At 42.1% G+C, this 19,983-nt stretch overlaps 1 protein-coding gene across 1 annotated transcript in view; it reads right to left on the bottom strand.

Moving 5' to 3' along the window:
• The window catches only part of Snx7 (sorting nexin 7), an 85,572-nt gene extending 67,092 nt beyond the window's left edge, over positions 1 to 18,480 (bottom strand). The window contains exon 1 of the mRNA XM_032897414.1: positions 18,280 to 18,480. Coding sequence (XP_032753305.1) covers positions 18,280 to 18,441 — 162 coding nt within the window. The 5' untranslated portion in view covers positions 18,442 to 18,480. The remainder of the gene's footprint in view (positions 1 to 18,279) is intronic.
• Between the last annotated feature and the right edge of the window lie 1,503 nt (positions 18,481 to 19,983).

The raw sequence follows: 19,983 nt of genomic DNA, 5'->3' as shown, positions 1-19,983 counted from the left end.
TGTACCTTGACATAAATAACTGAGGGAAGCGAGATACAGATGCAATTAAGCCACTTAACCTTCTGTGGTTGGTGGGTTTGAAAAGTGGATCCTTGACACAACGGTTTTCCTCTAACAAAGGATTCACCTTCACCTTCTCTTTCCCCTCCCCTCTCTCTCTTCCTGTCTCTCAACTTAGAAAACTACAGTTTTTCAAGACTATCTTAGTCTCTTATGCATTGGAAAAATATCTTTTTGATTTCTTTTCCCCCAGACTTGGGAACAGATCTGTGTAACAAATCTATACTTGAATTATATTTAATACTCTTTTCAGCGCCAATTCAATGAAAACACATACACGAAAACAAGAAAACTGAGATCTGAATATATAATAAAGAAGAATGCCAGATATATTGCAGAAATTCACTGTGTTCTGTCTTTACCCCAAAGCAAGACAGAGAACATTCAAGTGACTTCTGAAATCAATGTCACGGATGGCAAAATCATCTACAGATTAAATGCAGGCTTCCCTGCAGTTATTCTTGGTTCAATACGTGTTTCTGCTCAGTTCAATGGTGCCCTCTAACATAAACCCCCAATTCTACCATAAACCACCTAGAACCTTCGAATGTGACTTGATTTGATGAGAGGGTCTTTGTGTGCCTCTGTGTATTCGTGCATGCTCATTTATGTGTGGGTGCACTTACGTGGGGTGCCAATTTGCTTGAGGGTGAGACTATGTGGAGGACAGAGGAGGGTAGGTATCATTCTTCAGTAGTTCTCTATCTCCTTTTAGACAGCATCTCCATTGTCTCAGAGCTGGTGGCTGAACAGGGAGCACCAGGGCCTAGGTATCAACCTGTATCTCCCTAGCTCTATGCATGTAACCAGGCCTGGATTTTTGTTTGTTTCTTTTGGTTTTGGTTTGTTTGGTTTGTTTTGTTGTTGTTTGGTTTTTGTTTATTTGTTTTTGTTTGTTTAGTAAACATGGGTTTGTGGGAATCAAACTAAGATCCAGGCACTTTAACAGCTGAGCTATCTCTCCATCCCTTACAAGGCTTTTATAGACTTCTTTAAATATGTTTATTTGGACTCAAACTCTTGCAGTGATCCTGTAGATTTGAGTCCAGATATGGTATCCACATTAGGTGGCTCATGACTGCCTGTAACTTTAGCTCTAGTGGAATCCAAAACCTCTGGTTTCCATGGGAACCCACACCCCCTACCGTACCCCTACCACTCCCTACCCCTTCACACACACAACACCCCCCACACACAATTACAATAGGAAAAAAACAAATCATTAAAAGTAATATAAGTTCATTAAAGTGACACCTAATTGAATATAATTATTCAATATTCTTGTAAAAGTTATTTTGTAAAATGGGGAAAGGTAGGTGGAATAGATAAAGAAAAGTAAAGAAAGGGAAAAAGAAGAAACACAGAGATAGCTATAGAAAAAGCCCAGGCGAGGAGCCTAGGATAGGTCCTTCCCTTAGAGCCCAAGAATGAAGTCTTACTCTTGAAGTATACGCACCATTTGTTGCTGGCATGCCCAGGCTGTTGACCATTTGTTACAGCAGCAATAGCGAACTAATACAGTGTTTCCACTTTTACCTTTGTACAGAGTAAACTCCGAAGGACCCAGGCAAGGTACATGGTAAACACTGGAGGGCCGAGGCAAGCGTGGAAGGAAGACACACACATGAGGATGCAGTTGCTGACTCTGTGTTTTTCCTTTTTGTAGGTTAATCCCCAACTCCGGTTAGGGGTCTCTGTCTCTCTCCTAGTTTCTAAACTCTACAAGTGAAATAAATGAAACCCGCAACTGACACTTAAAATCCAGGAGAGCTGCTCAGTGATTGAATGCTCAGAAGACAAAAACCAAGAGAAAAACATTCAAAGGTGAGACGTGACCTCTCTGGGGGTTGGGGGAGAAGTGTCCTTTCTTAATATCCCTTACTAACAAGCTACTCTGATCTCTCATGAATATAACATGAATATTCTGATAAAGCTAAATCACATCCGCCATCTGTGCCCAAACAACGATTTTCTTTTTACAAGTACAGGGGGGAAGAGAAAATCAGTGTGAGAAGTGTGATAAATCAGAATACTGGCATGAAAGGGCCATGCGAATGAAAACGCTGAGGCACGAGAAACACGAACACCAAGAGACATCTGGTTAAAAAAAAAAACCACACGCAACGTCAAGTGGAAGGAGTTTGAGAAGCTGTTGTAAAGAAGGACACTCATCTTGATAGACCTAAATTTAGGCTCGCCAGCTGTGTTTTGATTTACAAATCCTTCCAATCTGCCTGCTTATAATAATAATAATAAAAATAAATGAGACAGGCCCAAGAAGAGCGCTGAAGACGTGATTGGAGGAAACGCTACCAAGGCCGTTCTCTATAACGGAGCACACAACATCCTAATCTTGTTTGACATAATTTTTATTTCTCAGTAGTGTATACATCCTCGTGTGCATATACCACAATTCACTTACCCATTCCTCAGTTCCGTTTATCTTTCAATTTCTTAACAGTGCTGCCTTGGATATGGCTGCGCTTCCTTGGGCTTTGTATACCCTACAGTAACATTCTGAACAAAGACATTTTTGCATAATTTTACTTGACACAATTTTCCCTCCTGGGGCGGGGGGCACGCTATATAATTACAGCTTGCTTTGTCTCCACCCCAGCTCCTGCGGAGAATTAATTACCAGTACAATGATAATGGAAGGCAGTGGGATCCTGACTTTTCTGAAGTTTAATTTCTCCTTTGCCGTCTTTGACAAACGTCCTATGGGACCTGGGAATCACACAATAGGACGGCCATGAACATACCTACTCATTTTAACAAAGTTAAAACGAGTTGTGGGGGTGGGGCCCGTGGGTGGATGTCAAGGACCGCTGTGAGCCCTGATTGGTTGAATTCAGTCATCAGACGTCAACAGCAAAGTCTTTCTATCTGTTGAGCCATCTCACTAGTCTACTGCTCTATCGCGAGATTTCCTGTACTCACAGGGCTATACCTTTCTCTGGAGAGCAGGATGCTAGAAGAGACTCGGCTTTTGCCTCCTGCATTTGGCTGTCACATGTCAGCTCTCTCCTTCCATCCCCATTACCAACTGAAGTAGCAAGATGTCCTCACTAGATGAGGCTTTCTCATCTTGGAATAGCCAGCTTCTACAGCAATGATTTTTTTTCTTTATAAACTGGCCAGTCTCAAGTATTACATTATAACGACACCAAAAAGCTTCTGACATAGTACATTAAAAGAAAAAAAAAAAAAAATCTACCGGAAAAGCTAACCTCAACTCAAATTTCCACGAGAGTGGTGAACGTGGTCAAGTTACTTGACTTTTCTTTTCTTTTTTTTTTTTTTTCTTTTTTTTTCCAGAGCTGGGGACCGAACCCAGGGCCTTGCGCTCGCTAGGCAAGCGCTCTACTGCTGAGCTAAATCCCCAACCCCTCTGTTACTTGACTTTTCTGACCTTCAAGTTTTCACTTGCAAACTCTCAGAAAAGATAATTTATCTTGAATCATGGAGGGGCAGCAAGAAGATAATACATAATAAATGTGACGTGTACAGTGTCTGACTGAAGGTGTTACGTGCATTATCTGTGCTAACAGACCAAACAGTAAATATTTGGAGATTCTTAGGCTCTCTGTTCTCTGTTTAAAATGCTCAACTTGGCCATTACAATATGAAATTGGTTACAGACAGTACATAAATGACTGTGTGAGCTTGTGCTCTAGCAAAACTTTACTTACAAAATAAGTCCAACCATATCTACCCTTGTTTGTGTTATAAACACTGTGAATAGCTACCTGATCTGTCGACTGTCTATGTTTAAAATGTAGTGGGAGGCTCTATCAGATTCCTATTTATTTTTTACTTTTTGTAGTGGTCAGATTGAACCCATGGCATTATTTACAGTAGGCAAGCGCTCAGCTACTTAGCTCTACCCTCAGCACAAAACTCCTCCTAAAAGTTAGAAATGCTACACTTAAGTAGAATAGCAGTATGGTCGTGATGGAGGAAAAATTAATTATCCATTTGTTTTCTTTGCGGGATTCTCATGAAATTTACACACACAAATTAGGAATTTTTTTTAAATGATTGGCATCCACGTGTGTGCCTCAGTAACAGATACTACTTTATAGTTTCAAAGCTCTTCACACCAGGAATGCTAAGTCTGCACATAATAACAAGCCTTCCAAAGCAGCCTTTAAACGCCAGTCTGGGGGGACTGGATGCATACAGGAAACACCAGCCAACTTTCCGTGTGGATATGGCAATGACTAACTGGACACGGAACATGCCAGGAAAAATCCTCTAACTAGAACGTCTAAGGAGGCTGGCAACACGAATCCTACAGACACACAACGTTGCACATGAGACTGGGACACATAGGCAGAGCTGTTCCAGGGTCTGCTCTTAAGTCCTAGGTAAGTGGATCTTACAACATAATTAACTAAAACCAGTCCCTTAAACAAAGACATGGCTAGATAGACATTTCCAGGCAAAAGGCCTAGAAAGCGCATGTTTATAGACCATTTCTGGGAAGACTTAATATATGCTTATCACATACCAGAAAAGTCAACAGACAATTCAGATAGACACACTCAGTATTTAATGACTCTCTCAAAAGAAGGAATTATGCACGAGGTGCAGCATTTAGAAGGTATTTACAGATTTTTGGTATCTTTCTCAATAAGAATTGAGAAATATACGTTATATTTATTCCAAACTAAACATAGACTGCATCCTGTATTTTAATACCACAGAGCCTCCTCTGAGTACATGAAAAGTTTTGCTATATATCCAGTATTGAACTAATTCATATCTCAACCTACATTATCAATATATTGTCTCTTTAAAAAATTCTCAAGCTCCAGGAAGATGGAAACATGCTTGTATGATCCTCAGCAGGTCTCCTTAATCTAAAGTAGATGATTACACAAGAAAAAGCAGCCATCCTAGCTCCTTGGTGAACACGGAGCCTCCCAAGCAGGAGCAATAGTTGTGAGTATTATTTTGCTTAATTATTTCAACAACCCAATGCAGGTAAGTATGATTTAACTGCCATGCATATTTCGTGTTGTATTGGAATACTAAAATATACAAAGCTAACCTATGACTGTTGTCACTACCAACAAATAAATGAAGCACCTACTATCATGGTTCTATTTTATTAATGAATGTTCACCAAGAACCCATTATGTGATTATGTGTGTGGCACTGGGCGGAAGACACAACAGGGGTGGGGACTGGGGCATTTCCGCTCCCATGGAGTTTGTGTATTAGCTGGGTAGGTGGGAAGGAAGTGTTACATTTATTTATAAACAGTAAATAAACTCTAGAAAAACAAGAACTTTTGCCTGTGAGATAAAGGTAAGCTTTGTCGATCTTGTTTTGTTTTGTTTTAAACCAGATATGGCTGCATGCAACTTTATTCCTAGCAGCTGGAAAGCTGAGGCAGGAGGACGGCACTTGAGTTTGAGGTCCATCTCAATTACTTTGCCACACTTAGTCTATAAATACCAGAAGATGAGAGAAAGAGAGAAAGAGAGAGAGAGAGAGAGAGAGAGAGAGAGAGAGAGAGAGAGAGAGAGAGAGAGAGAATCAATGAAGAAAGGAGTAGGTTCTAGTGAACCATGAGCCTTGCTGGGAAAGGGGTGAAAGAGCAGGAAGGAAGAAAGTTGTAAAGCTGTCTTGGAAGGGGTGGGCTCTAAGGAGACACTCAGGCATCACTGTGTCATCAACTAGCCCAAGGCGGGAACGAGGTAAATGCTAAAGGTGCAGCCAGAAGATGGAGGGATGGATGATGGGTTTGATGAAAGAATAATCAACAAAAAAGAGTTGAAAATGTACTGAGTTAGACCTTTAGGTATTCACATCTTTGTGTTGTAGGTCTTTGAGAGACAGAGGAGAACTCCAGAATGAATGGTCCCTGAAATCCAACCTCGAGGTGTTCATCTCATTGCAGGACCCTGCGGAGAGGCTGTGTCTTCTGGGTGGTCTGGCTGGGACTAGGTGTGGGCATTAGCCAGTTACAAGCAACGAATCCTAAAGCCAAATGCAGCTACACTTAACCTCAATTGCGCTTCCGCGATAGATTCTCTCACGGAAAGTTTTTCCTTTTTAAAAATATTTAACGCTTTATTACAAATTTCATTTTCTTGCTTCAGAAAGACCCAGCAGTGCATTAACTGCCTAAAACTTTTCTACAGGGCCGAGGTCAGACAGAGGTAGCAGGACTCGTCCTGTGAGAGGACTATCTCACCTTTTAATCACCTGGCAATTTGTACTACCTTTTTGACAAAGGAAAAGCAATCAAGACGTCTGACCAGAGACTTGCCTTGGACAGCAGGATGCACCTGAACAGAAGATTCCAGAACTACTGCCCGCTGCCATCAGAGTACGTCTTCTTTTCCCTCTAACAAAAGAACAGCCTGTCCTAGTTATCAGCCATTTCCTTAACATGGACTCACAATGAAGAGGACTTGTGGAGCAGACTCAGAGCCCATCAGAGAACCACAGTTCAGGCCCAGCAAACAGGGTCTCAAGCAAGAAGTAAATGTTCAGTGTAAGTAAACCATTGAGACCTTGGGATTACTGTACAGTGGCATAGTCCAGAGAAAACAGAAGATGCTCAAGAGTTAAGACAGGCATTCACCTATAAATATCTGAGTCTTTGTAGAAAAAAAAAAATTAGGGTTCTTTGTTTCTTTCTTTCCTTTTTCTTTTTCTCTTTTTCTCTTTTGAAGACTCATCTGCCAAGAATTTGGCATGTTTTGGGTCACAAATAGCAAGGTTTCCATTTTAATTAGAAACAGACTTTACACTTTTAAATAATGAAGCTGTTTTCGGTCTTAAAACACATGCCCACCATTCTTATCAAGGCACAGGCCTGTGATTCTAGCAAGGAAGAGGGAGACGAACAATGAGTTCAAGGTCAGACTAGGCTATGTGAGACCTTGCCTCAGACAAAGCAAAATCTAAGAAAAATTTAAATTGATAGTAAAGTAAATAATCTTGAATTATGATTAAAAATACAACAAAAATGCACTTCAAAAATATCACAGTACATTGGCTATGGAGCTCCATGCCTTTAACCTCAGCACCCAGGGCAAGGACACAGGGGACCAAGAGTCTGAGGCCAGCCTGAGACATAGAAAGAACCCTGGCTCAAATGCCAATTAAAGAAGTCGATAAAAAAATTTCGTGTTGGGTATGGTTCCACTCATAGTGGAAATTTCTAAAGATAAATTTCTAAAGATAAAACATAGTAGATTAGTGGGTGGGTTTGGTGTGATTTATGATAGATCTTATTGGGGACACGATAATGTCCTTTGCCTCGTTTGCAATCACTGTCTCACTCAATTAGCTGCCTTAAGGAATTATCTCCCTCACAACAATGGGTGAATTTTAATCTATGTAAAAGGTACCTCAGCACAGTTGGTCCTTAAAGAGACGGCATAGTGTGTATTAGTATTTCCCAAAGCAAAAACTTTAAAAAAGGACTGGTAGACATTGCTCAGCACATTTTTGTTTTTTAAACTAGATATGGAGAGCTGAGGCAGGAGAATGGAAAATGAGGACCCAATCCAAATGAGTTCCCAGCCCTGACTTTTGCAGCTCATAACTGCTTATAATACCAGCTCCAAAAGATTGAAAGCCTTCTTCTTGTCACCAAGGGCACCTACAGTCATCACACGCACGCAGGCTTGTGTGCACACACAATAATAATAATATGAAATTATAAATTGATTAAAATATCCTTTTTAATTTTTAATACTACTGGCTTAACTTTCTGATCTTACAGTGTTCTACTGATTTCAATGTATCTGCTAATAATTTTATTTCCCCTTTTGATCTACACTATGGATAACACCGTGTTGTCCATCAGGGTTGACAGATACACTACCAGAGTTAATCAAATATTCTGTCCAAAACAGGCAATGTATTTCCATGACATGATTTTTTTTCAACAACTAATAGAGAAACCTTAAGATATATATCTGAGGCAATGATGTCAATGCTTAACTTTATCGGAGCATTTTCTTTGCAATGCACAGAGTACCAATAAACAGACACATGAATTGTGTAGATTCCAAACAGCCTTGCATCTGAGTTTCCTCATAATCACTCTACCTACTTGAAAAACTGCAACAGGCCGCCAATTCAGAGAGGTGCCAGGGGATACCGCTAGGTCCCTTAAGGATAACAACATAAAACTGTAGAGAAGAAGATATTCTTTTCAGACACTGAAGTAAAAAAAAAAAAGTTGCTAACAGCTTCCCAAACTATTTGTGACCATCTTCTACACTGTGCCCAAGCAAGAAGATACAGACAGATATTAGTGTCCACTTAAAGGAGCTGCTATCCTCTTCCCTGTAGAACAGTGGTTCCTGACCCTTTGCGGGGTCAAATGACTCTTTCACAGTGGTCACCTAAGATGATCCTGCCTATCAGATATTTACAATATGATTCATAACAGTAACAAAATTACAGTTAGAAAGTAGCAATGAAATAACTTTATGTCCGGAGGTCATCACAACATGAAGGACTGTGCTAAAGTTCGCAGCATTAGGAAGGTTGAGGACCACAGCCGGAGAGTTCTCTGTCCTTTTCTGCACTTGGTTTTCCAACCTTAAACTTTGCTTTATAAAGTATGCACCTCTTACCATTTTGTCCCTTTCCATCCAGAGTTACCTTCCAGCCTTCTAGCCCAGCGTCCTCAGTCAGGTGCTAGTGTCTTACTTTTGCGAAAACAGAGAGTTTGTTGATGATGCTCCTGTCATTTGTGCACCTGGGATTTGTCTCCTTCCATGTAATACAAAGAGGCAGCTTTAACCAGGATCCAGGCTCAACCCAGCTAGCTCTCGGTCATGTGGAAATAACATTACCTACCACTGATGAAGAATAATTTGTTTTCCTTCTATTTAGTTTCCTATCTGGACTGGAGGGGGAAAAAGCAATATAATGCAAACTGACTTTACTGGAACTAGATTGTTAGCAAGTTATTGTTAATAATTGGGCCTATAAATCTAAAAATGTCAAGGCCCGTATCATTAGCTAATACAAACAGATACTAAATACCAAACATTCTGTATTTAATTGTCCTACTCTCCCACCTTCAATGACCTTAGCTTATTGGAAACATGCAAGCAATAAAGGCTTTACAGAGAAGAAAAATTATCTATTTATGAGGCAGAACTCATTGATATTAGGGTGTTCACAAAAATGTCACCAAAAGCACAGAATGGAAAGAAATTAACTATATATATATGGGAAGAAGAGGAACTCTAAGAGTATGTAGTTCTAAGTCGCAGCACAAATTGCAGGAAGAATTTTGTTTTCTTGCTCCAACAATAATTACCCAGAAGTAAAAACCAGAGTCAGCTCACGAATGACGAGGAAGCAGACATAGACCAGCACCGGAGAATCCTGTACCGAAGCATCTGAGCCATCCTTTCAGCAATGGTTCTAAGACACTGCATTTTAAAGCAACTCTTAAGATGTGCAAGTGATCATCAAGACACAGGGTTAGAGAGCAAAACTAATTCATGCTCCGATCATCAGGAACATGACCACACACCCATGTGTAGTGTAGGGGCACACCCAATACAAGGGAGGCAGAAGACGAGGGGAGTAAAGGCTCGATCAGTCATTCTCAGTGGTAAACACAAGTGGTGGTTTGAATATGCTTGGCCCATAGGGAGTGGCATTGTTGGTAGGTGTGGCCTAGTTGGATGAAGTGTGTCACTGTGGGAGTAGGCTTGGAGACCCTCCTCCTAGCTGCTTGGAAGACAGTCTTCTGTTTGCCTTAGAAACAAGATGTAGAACTCTCAGCTCTTTCTCCAGCACCATGTCTGCCTGGGCGCTGCCATGCTTGATGATAATGCACTGAACCTGTAAGCCAGCCCCAATTAAATGTTGTCCTTTATGAGAGTTGCCTTCCTCATGGTGTCTGTTCACAGCAATGAAAACCTTAACTAAGACAGCACATAAGAAACTACTCAGATTGGGGCAGTGAGAGTATAATGCAGTACTAATTCTAAAGGCAGGACAACAAAACTGGACTTGGGACATAGCTCAGCTGTAATCTCAACGGAAACAGGAAACAGGGAATCCCCAAGGCAAACTGGCTAGCAAAGGGTAGCCATATCAGTGAGCTCTGGGTTTGACTGAAAGAGCCTATCTCAAGGAATAAGGTGGAAGAACAATGAAGGATGACTCCCAGAGTCAACCTGGTACATCCATATACATACATGTTTTTGCTTACACACATGTTGAGTGAGTGGTTTGTAAATACAAGGTAAATACAGGGCATTGTGTCCTGGATTCCTCAGGATCTAGGGCGCATACAGCAGAAAATTAAATGGAAAAGAGGAGCGTTTGGTCTGCACATCCCGATTAGACACAGTGAGAACAGTCACCTCATGCTGCAGATGCTATGTCCTCCCACCCTAAAGCAGACTGTATCCCCTCTGATCTGTGAGCCAAAAGAAATCCTTCTTCCCTGAAGAAGCAGAAGAAGCAGAAGCAGAAGAAGAAGCAGAAGAAGCAGGAGGAGCAGGAGGAGCAGGAGGAGCAGGAGGAGCAGGAGGAGAAGGAGAAGGAGAAGAAGAGAAGAAGAAGAAGAAGAAGAAGAAGAAGAAGAAGAAGAAGAAGAAGAAGAAGAAGAAGAAGAAGAAGAAGAAGAAGAAGAAGAAGAAGAAGAAGAAGCAGCAGCAGCAGCAGCAGCAGCAGCAGCAGAAGAAGAAGAAGAAGAAGAAGAAGAAGAAGAAGAAGAAGAAGAAGAAGAAGAAGAACAACAACAACAACAACAACAACAACAACAACAACAACAACAACAACAACAAAAGATTGAGAATCAGTGAATGGAGAATAGTATTAGCCCTGGGCCTTAAGTTGAATGAACGGGTGTGGGGAACCCCTGCTAATTAAGGTCCCAGTCTATCATAACAGGTATCTCCTCTGAGCTCTGGGCCAAAAGGAGGACTCTGTTACCAGCATGGCTTCCCCATTTTCTGACCTTGTCTGGGGAGCCCAACCCACTCACACCCTCTACCTGGGGAAGGTCAAGGAGTAGTCCTTGGCAAATCTATAAATTCAACCCTCCACCCTCTAAAAACCTGCCCAACAAGTACCTGGGATTCCTGGAATGCCCATCCATGCAAATGAGGCGTTCCCAGTTCTTTAAACTCCAGCCAATTAGCTCATTCACCCTGAAATTTTCTTCCCACTCCCCAAGGTTAAGCTATATATCCCTGGTTCACCCCAATAAAGTTAAGCACAAGCTAAGATAGCCTAAGAGAGCTGCTCCATTGAAGATCATTGGAGAAGGCCTTAGTCTAACACAGACATTCTTGGAGAAGGCCTTCTTTCTCACTATCTCTACCCCTACTCACTCCCAGTTTGCCTGGGTTCCTTCAGACCCTACTCATTCCAGACTTCCTTCATCCTCCCAGCCTGTGACATTAGGACATCCTGAGAAGGAGGAAACTGAGGACACAGAACTACAGCGGGATGTGTTTCCACTGTCTATCCAGTTGACTTAGCATGTTAAAATTCCATTGTAATCCCCTCTTACTGGTTGGAAAGGACAGATCAAGAGCCACATCCAGCTTTCCTCTGGTAGGATTAGTCACCCAGCATGTACTAACAGTTTCAGTGACAGGACTCAGGACCGGCACTGTATAAGCCTTCTCATTTCAGAAACTGCATCAAGGAAACCAAATTCATACCTCCTGACTCAGTGGAGGACAACTTTCTCTGCAGTGGGCAGAGACTGCCTTTGCCAAGTCGTGCCTTAGGAGACTCCAGCTATTAGCTTCCACCCATAGCTTATCTGAGTGGGTAGCTAGGCCCTACCCTAAGGAGCTCCAGGGACTTGACCCTGTCCCTGGTCAGTCCTCTGTTGCTTCTCCCCCAAGTAGACAATCTTCACGTGTTTTTCCCTCCCAGTGAATCTCTTTTGTGTGTTTTGCAGTGTGATTTTGTGGTATTCCTTGGCTCTGCCTGGATACCTTCAGTTCTGTAACAGTTAAATTGGGAAACACCCCCACCCCCACCTGCCCCACCCACACACACACCTGCCCCACAGGATTGGCCTTGTAACACTTCCATAGGGAAAGCCTTTCTCATGGAGCAAACACTTACAAAACTCAACTTTGAACTGAATGACACTTCACTGATTTTTTTCACTCCACTGTCCTCCTTGCGGCCTTCGAACTGTAAACACTTAACTCACCCAGCCCACAATGATTCTTCATAAAGAGTAAAGAATAAGCCCAAGTATTTCCTGAGCTAAAGTACCTTGCTTTCTTCTGAAGAATTTCTTTACAGCTACAGTCACCCAAGCGCAACCTTAGTAAGTACCACTGCTTATTCACCTTCAGGGTGTGTGGGGGTGGGGTGGGGAGAGCAATAGTGTAGCAAACTTCTGTCAGAGCCAGTGTCAACAGAAGATGGTGGCATTGATTCAGAAATAAGCCTCAGTAGCTCCTCAGGCTCTACCTTAATACAGCTTCCCAGAGAATGTATAGAGCATCCTCGCTTGGCAAGACAGTAGTTCTTTGCCATTTCTGACACAAGTCTATCAACGCCTCCCCAAACCCTTGTCAAAGTAAGAGGGAGGAATATCCTCAGAGGAGGCACAGACAGTTCAGGTTACAGCACAGCAAATGCTTCTTGTGACCTTGAGAAAGCAGCATTTTTTTAGATGCACTACTGTGGTAATTTGTCTGCATTGATCTTCCAGGCACCGAAAATCCACATGAAAGGCTTACCTATAAAAGAGTCCTATAAAAAGGTCGCATGCAACATGGTCTGATGTTTCCTCCTTTAATATTACGACTGGTGGCATATGTTAACTCAAACGGAGAGTGTGGAGTTTCATACTTTTCCTTTCCTGCCTTCATTTAGAAAATCATATATAAGAGCACTTCCCACGTAAGAGAGCTGTGTTTGCAGAATGGAATTTCCAGTGGGTGGAACAGAAATAATCAGCTCTACAGTTATTCACCCTCCCTCCCTCCCTCCCTCTCTCCCTCCCCCCCCATCATTCCTTCTGTCCTTTTCTCCTCCTCAGTGCTCTCATCTCTCCGAGCCACAATACAGAAACAGGCCTCAGCCTAAGAGGGACAGAGACATTCTCCCAATCCTAAGAGGGACAGAGACATTCTCCCAATCCTCACATTTACTGTTTCTCTTCATCTGAGTCACTGCCATCAAATGACCTTCCCCAGAGAAACAATTTGCTAATTTTCCAATCAGTGGAGCCAGGATTTCAAATACAGGTAATGGAGGACCTAACCATTAAAACTCTGCCTTGGCTGTATTCTCACTTACAATGACCACCAGAATCTTCCTCATTGATTAGCATTCAGTCCAATTAAGTGTCGCAGCCTGCTCCCAAAACCACTACTAAAAGTGGTTAAGATGGAATGTTGATGACATTTCACAGACTTGGTAATTGTTAAAGGTGTTACTGCTATTGAACAAAACCAGTTCCGAGGCTAAGGCTAGAATACTTGCCTTTCCCTGTTTCTGACCAGATAGCAGATCTGAAGATGGACTTTTCAGACAGTGTCCCTCTAGACAAAGAGGACCCTGTGGTCAGTTTTATGGACTGGCCTTGGAACCAGTAAAGCACCATTTCTATCATAAGGTAGTATTGGTCAAGAGAGTCACTCCCTCTCCACATAGAGATTCCAGGAAAGAGACACAGATCCCCTTGCTTGATAGAAGGAAGGTAGGTTGCATCATAGATGAACAGGTGAACTGAGAGATACAAAGTAGTAATCTTCATCTGAAGCTACTCTCTGCCTTTCCCTACTCTGTCTGGTCTAAGGTAGTTATCCTTCATTTTCAACCTCAGGCTCCTATGCTAAGTGCTGTATGCTAGAAGGCTTGCCCCATGGCAGCTTCCCTAGGGAGAAACATGAGCATGTTATCCAATGAGGTAAAGGGGAATCAGAAAGCTTGCACCATGTAGTTTCTATACCTTGCTCAACCCTGCAGGCAGTGGCTGGGATGCTCTGTAAGTACGGTTGACCCCCTTCCCCACAAATCTAGCCTTCAACAGTCTGCACACCTTGTCCCTTTACAGCAGAGCAATGCACAGCAATTTCTGCTCCCATCAGTGCTTCACCAGATCCTGTTTGACCTTGTTTGTGCCTTAATGAAAACCATAAATCCTATGAGTAATCCCTGCACTAATATATCATTTAAGGAGTTAAAGAAAATTCTGATTTTTATCAGGGTAATTACTAATAGAGCATCTAACACAAAACAGAGATTGAAAAAACAAACATGAAATATACAGAGTTCCAAATTTTATATACATTATATATGCATATAGATATATTTATATAATTATAATATTTAATTATATAATAAATAATAAATTGATTGTAGAATATATGGTATATGGTACATAACATATAATTAATATATAATATAATAAATATGATACATGATACAATATAATATGTGGTATATAACATATAATATATTAAACAATATTAATAATAGATATTATAGATATAGCTGTTATATATCTACATAGATATATACATGGATAGATATATATATGATAGACTAGTTGGCTAGTATAGCATAACCCTCTGTCACTGATGTGGTTTTCATATGGTCTTAAGAACCTTTTAACTTCTATTTAACCATGAAATAATCTAAAATTTTCCATATTCGTAGAAGATATATTGGCTTCTATGGATCAGGCCTTTCTGAAGTTTATAAACAAAACACAAAATGACCCATTTTGTGGCCTTGAAAGAGATTGATACTAGAACTGCTCCGAGTCCTCATATTTCAAAACTTCTTTATGGTCCATTTTGAAGGACTTTTTATTTTAAATTCATATGCTCGTATCTGGGTGTGAGCATGTGAGGATGTGGAGGTACCCATCCAGGCTGGGATGTCCTGGGGTTCCAGTGATTATACACATGGGTTATCCCCATTATTATACGCAGGTGGCAGGTGACATACCCCATGGGCTGCTGGGAACTGAGCTGGGGACCTCGACAAGAGCACCAAGCACTATTAGCCACTGAGGCCTCCCTCCAGCCCTGGTCTATTATTTTTTAGAATAGATTTACCTATTGTATTTGGAGGTACAAATCCTACATCTCCAAAGTAAGTAGACGTGATGGTAGGTAATAAAATAAGGACAGTTTTATGTGTATATATAATTTTCAAATAATGTTCATTATTTCCCTAGAAAAGAATGTGAACTTGCACGGTGCCTCAGCAGGCAGTGTCCTGGCTGCACAACACGATTATTACAGCTCTGATCCCCAGAACCAAAGTAAGAGGCTGGGTGGGGCTAGAAGTAGCCTGCCAATTAGTTAACAGGAAGTAGCCTGTTAACTCCAACATGGAGACAGAAAAAGGGAGTCCCCTGAAGAAAGTTGTCTGTCCAGATTAGCAAAAATGCCGGCTCTGGGCTCACTGAGTGACCTTGTTTCAGTATATGGGGTGGAGAGTGAACAAGGAAAACACCTCGGAAGTCAACCTCAGGTCCCCAAGTGCACACATAAACATGCATACAAGCCACACACCTGTATGACACGTGTCTATATCTGCCAGAAAAAAAGGAACTGGCTTCTTTTCTTTCAGTTAATAATTTTTCTTTCATTTCCTTGTAGCCAAGTTCAAAAACAAATTTTATAGGATTGTGGTTAGTTGCATATTATTTTCTTTTTATCTTATTGCCTTGTGCCATTGGTTATGTTCTTTGGTCTCCTTTACTTATTCTTTTAAATCAAGACTTTCTGCACGTTCTCTCTCTCCTTCTCTTTCTTTCTTTCTTTCTTTCTTTCTTTCTTTCTTTCTTTCTCTTTTTGAGACTTGAGATCAATTACTTCCCAGTAGATTTTGAAAACTCAACCCAGTTTGCTTTTCTTTCTATTCCTCCTGGTGCATTTTGTCGCTTGGTGTCAGTCTATCTTGTCATCTAGGCTTCAAGACTGTGATAGGAAGAAACAAATACTGCAAGTTTCCCCCAAGAATACTTAGCGCTTCTTACAGAGAACCATGTATTTACCATGTGTATAGAATATAATGTGGGAGGAAAATGTTTTCAACAGTCAAAGTATTTATTCTTTAAGGTGACCTGAAAGGGACACAGGTATGGATTCACAAATAGTCTACGGAGAAAATATGACTATAAATGTCAATGTCACGCATTGTAAAGCACTATGGGATGGTGAGAGTTGGCTTCATAACTCCTGGGTAGACCCCATCCTGGACTAGGCTGCATAGTAGTGGAGCTCCAGAGAGGGGGAGAGGAATATGGAAAGAATTGGGCCAATGGAGTCCTTCATCATTTCGCTTGTCTAATCGTGGTTAATAGTTGGAAGTTTTAACAACTTGGAATAAGCCTGGGAGTAACTGAATAATTTTCCAGCTTTGTATTCTCTTTAGACTTTAACCAGTATCACACGCATACTTCCCAACGTCTAAGGGCATAGTTCTTAACGTTCTCTAGGCAGCAAATACAAGACGTTAAGCAGCAACAAGTAGGGTAGGAACATTTGTACATGTCCGCAACACACACAGTCTGGAAACCCAGGTTTTTTTCAGAATATAAAACCACTAGTGCAGCTAGCTGGCTGAGGAGTGTATGACTCGCAGTAATAACCTTTAAAACAAACACCTGGATTCCTGAGATTTCCCCTATTCTGGTACTGCTTTAGGCATTGTAGGAAGAATGTGCATTCAAATGGCTTATGGCTTCAATCTGCCACTTCCTTCTCATCAAGACGCTCTAGAACTCCAGCAATCCCATAGACCCAAGCAAATAAATAGTTCTACCATCTCAGATCCATCTCTGAGCACAGGGCTTCATCATGATGGGGATTCTTTAGGGGAGGCCTAGGATACAGAACCTAGGGAAAGAGGCTACCTTCAGAGTTTACAGCAGCAATTCCAGACAGTTTTGATAGACAACTTCCAATCTCCATTCTCAACTTTGTTTAATTTCACACTGATCTGAACATAAAGTATGTGTATAATGAAGAAAAATTAAAAAGCAGTTTGGGGACAGTGGATGCCTCAGGAAGGAGAGGTGTTTGCTACGGGGCCCATTGACCTGGGTTCAATCCCCTCGAGTTCACATGGTGGAAGGAGAGGGTGGAATGTAGACTGAGCTCTGATCTCCAATTGTGTACAATTACGTGCACACACGCGCGCATGCACAAACACAAATAAATAGATATTAAAATGTTATAGAATTTAAGCTAAACATGAAACAATTCCATTTAATAATTTAAATAAGAAAGAAAGGCTAAGCACACATCACTGATACACTGTCTACTTAGAATGCAACTGTGTGTATCACCGCACATGCTCTAATGGGGTAGTTCTAATGCTCTAATAATGTTTGTGAGTTCAGCCCTAGAGTTCAAGTGCTTTGGTTACTTGCTAACTTCTGTTAACTGTTTTAAGTTGGTGGGCTGATTTAACATCTCAAGGAAACCTGTTACTACAATACAGGCGCCTCAATCATTGATAGAATGTTCCCGCAGAGCACCTTTAAAAAAATGCTGTGACATTGGATTGTGCCACAAGAAAGCTATTTTCCTTTTTTTTTTTTTTTTTTTTTTTTGTTTCCAACTTTCAGGAAGGACAAGTTTACACCAAGTCTACCGCTATCGCCCATATGTCCATTTCTGTCTAATTATAACACTAGCCAGGGAGCGCCTTTGAAGGCTCGAATTCCAAGGCAAATGGGAAGGAAATATGCAGACTGGAGCTGAGGATTGGACCAGAGTAACTGCCCAACTTAAAATCTTCAGCTCTGCCTGTGGTGGAGGTCAGGCTTTCTCAATCCAGAAAGGATTCCTACACACAATGGTCACAGGTTTCCAGGCTTCCATAGAATGTGACTCAACTCTCCCATTTACAGAGAACAACAGTAAATCAAAAGCCACTTCCCTGCACTAATGCAATCGCTCTCCTAGACTTTAGGATTGTCAAGAAGCCTGGAGGGTAAGGAGTAGCTTCAGGCCACCCGCCCACGGTAAGGAATGTCCCTGTCAAGCAAGGAAAAACGGAAAGACGAAGGGGGGAAAAATCAGAACTTTTCCGACTCCATGAGCCTTGGCCCTGGCACTGGTAAGATAAAAGTGAGGAGGAGGGAACCACTGGTTCAGGCTTGGGTGTACTGTCCCCAGCTCCAGCTCCATCAGAGTTGAGTCACCCTGGAACTTTCCCTGGACAGGCAGTTCCCTGCACGGCCACGGCCACGTCCCCTGCCCTCACCTTACTGAACACCTCCAGGTCGTCCTCTTCCTCGTCTAGATCCAGCACATCGGCCTGCAGCAGGCTGCAGGAGCCGCTGCCACTCGGGATCGGGGCGCCGCCCCGCGGGCTCTCCCCGACCGCCAGCTCCGAGGAGCCCGACGCCAGGCGCTCGCCGTCCATCCCGGCAGTGCGCGCCCAGCCGGCCGCCGCCGCCAGCCCTGCTCCCCCGCGCGCGCCCATTGGCTCCCGAGGCGCCCTGCGCCTCCCTGGCCAGCCCAGCTCCTGCCCCTCGGCCGTGCGCAGACGCGGAACTGCGGGAGCCCGCGGCGCCAGGGCAGGGCGGGAGAGCGGTGGGGCCTGCCGATCCCTAACCTGGCTCTGATCAGCAGCTGGGCTTGAAATTCTGACTCTAGGAACCCGGCCAGGGTGGGCAATGGAGACCCAGAGGACAGGAGGTGGCGTTCTCGCGCTGACACAGCTAAGGGCTACCAGGTTTGTGTGTGAGGTGGCAGGATCCATATACACCAGGAGCAGAACCAGCTTGATTTCCTGTACCCAAAAGTGCTTTTTTCCTGGGTTGTGACTTTTTCCCCCTTCCCAGGTCTGTTTTTACAGAGACTGATGCAAAAATTAAAGACATCAGAAGCTCCCGGTTTTCGATTGATTTTTTTTTTCTTGACCCAGTGATTGGACTTTGCGGTGGTTTTTACTGTCGAGTTAAGGAAGCTGAGGCTGAACAATTATTTTCAGCTACTTTCTAATATAGCTTTCTCCTGGAACTCTTCCTGAAGTTAATGTGCAAGAATGTTTCCAAGCTCCAAGGACTGCCAGCAGCCCTGGGTATTACAAGGAGAAAGAAACAATCTTGCGTGCCTTTTCCCACAGTGCAAAGCTGAAACGATTTAGTTGTTCCTTGCTTGGTTTTTATAGATTCAAACTTAATCAAAAATTGAGTACAAATCGATTAAAATTGATTACAAATTGATATTTGTTAAAAAAAAATAGCTTCCATTTTTATTATTTATTCCTTTTGGCCTTACCTGTTTTTCTTTCTTTAAATTTTGTAAATGAAGACTCAGGTAAGAGCCAAGTATGGGAGCGCATGCCTGTCATTTCAGCACAGGGTAGGCTGAGGCAAGAGGACTTCCGCTTTGAGGCCAGCTGATTTTAACAGAGGTTGAAAGAAGAAAAAGGGGGTGGGAGGAACAGATAAAAGGATTCCCGATTTAATTATTTTTATTTCTGGTTGAGACAGTTCCCCAATATATTCCCTTTTAACTATTTAAGGACCTCCTGTGTGTTTCAGGATATGACCCACATAGCATCCAGCCTGGTCACTGGCCACTTAAATATACAAATTTGTTTCTTTGCCTTATGGTTTCTGTCCCCAAAATACCGTGTTCTGCCAGTCTTCCAGGAATTATCTATAGTCCCGTCAATTTTAGTAAGGCTTGTGAAATGACAGTCTGGTCCCAATTTCCTCTTTGGTTTTATCATATAGATTGCATGTCTTATATTTTTAGTAAACAAATGGTAATGGTTTTTAGGCCGAGAACCATGAAATATATTAGTAAAGCACTTTTCCAGACATAACTCATTCAAAATGACTCTTTGCTGAGTTCTACAAAGAACACAGGTTATTAAAACAATTTTATGTTTTCCTTTCTAATCTCACTGTAGTTATGGAGAGAAAAGTTTGAAGTTTCCAATTTTCAGACTTTG

This window comes from Rattus rattus, chromosome 3, assembly GCF_011064425.1.
Source record: "Rattus rattus isolate New Zealand chromosome 3, Rrattus_CSIRO_v1, whole genome shotgun sequence".
NCBI lineage: Eukaryota > Metazoa > Chordata > Mammalia > Rodentia > Muridae > Rattus > Rattus rattus.
This window is presented reverse-complemented; position numbering and strand designations above follow the sequence as displayed.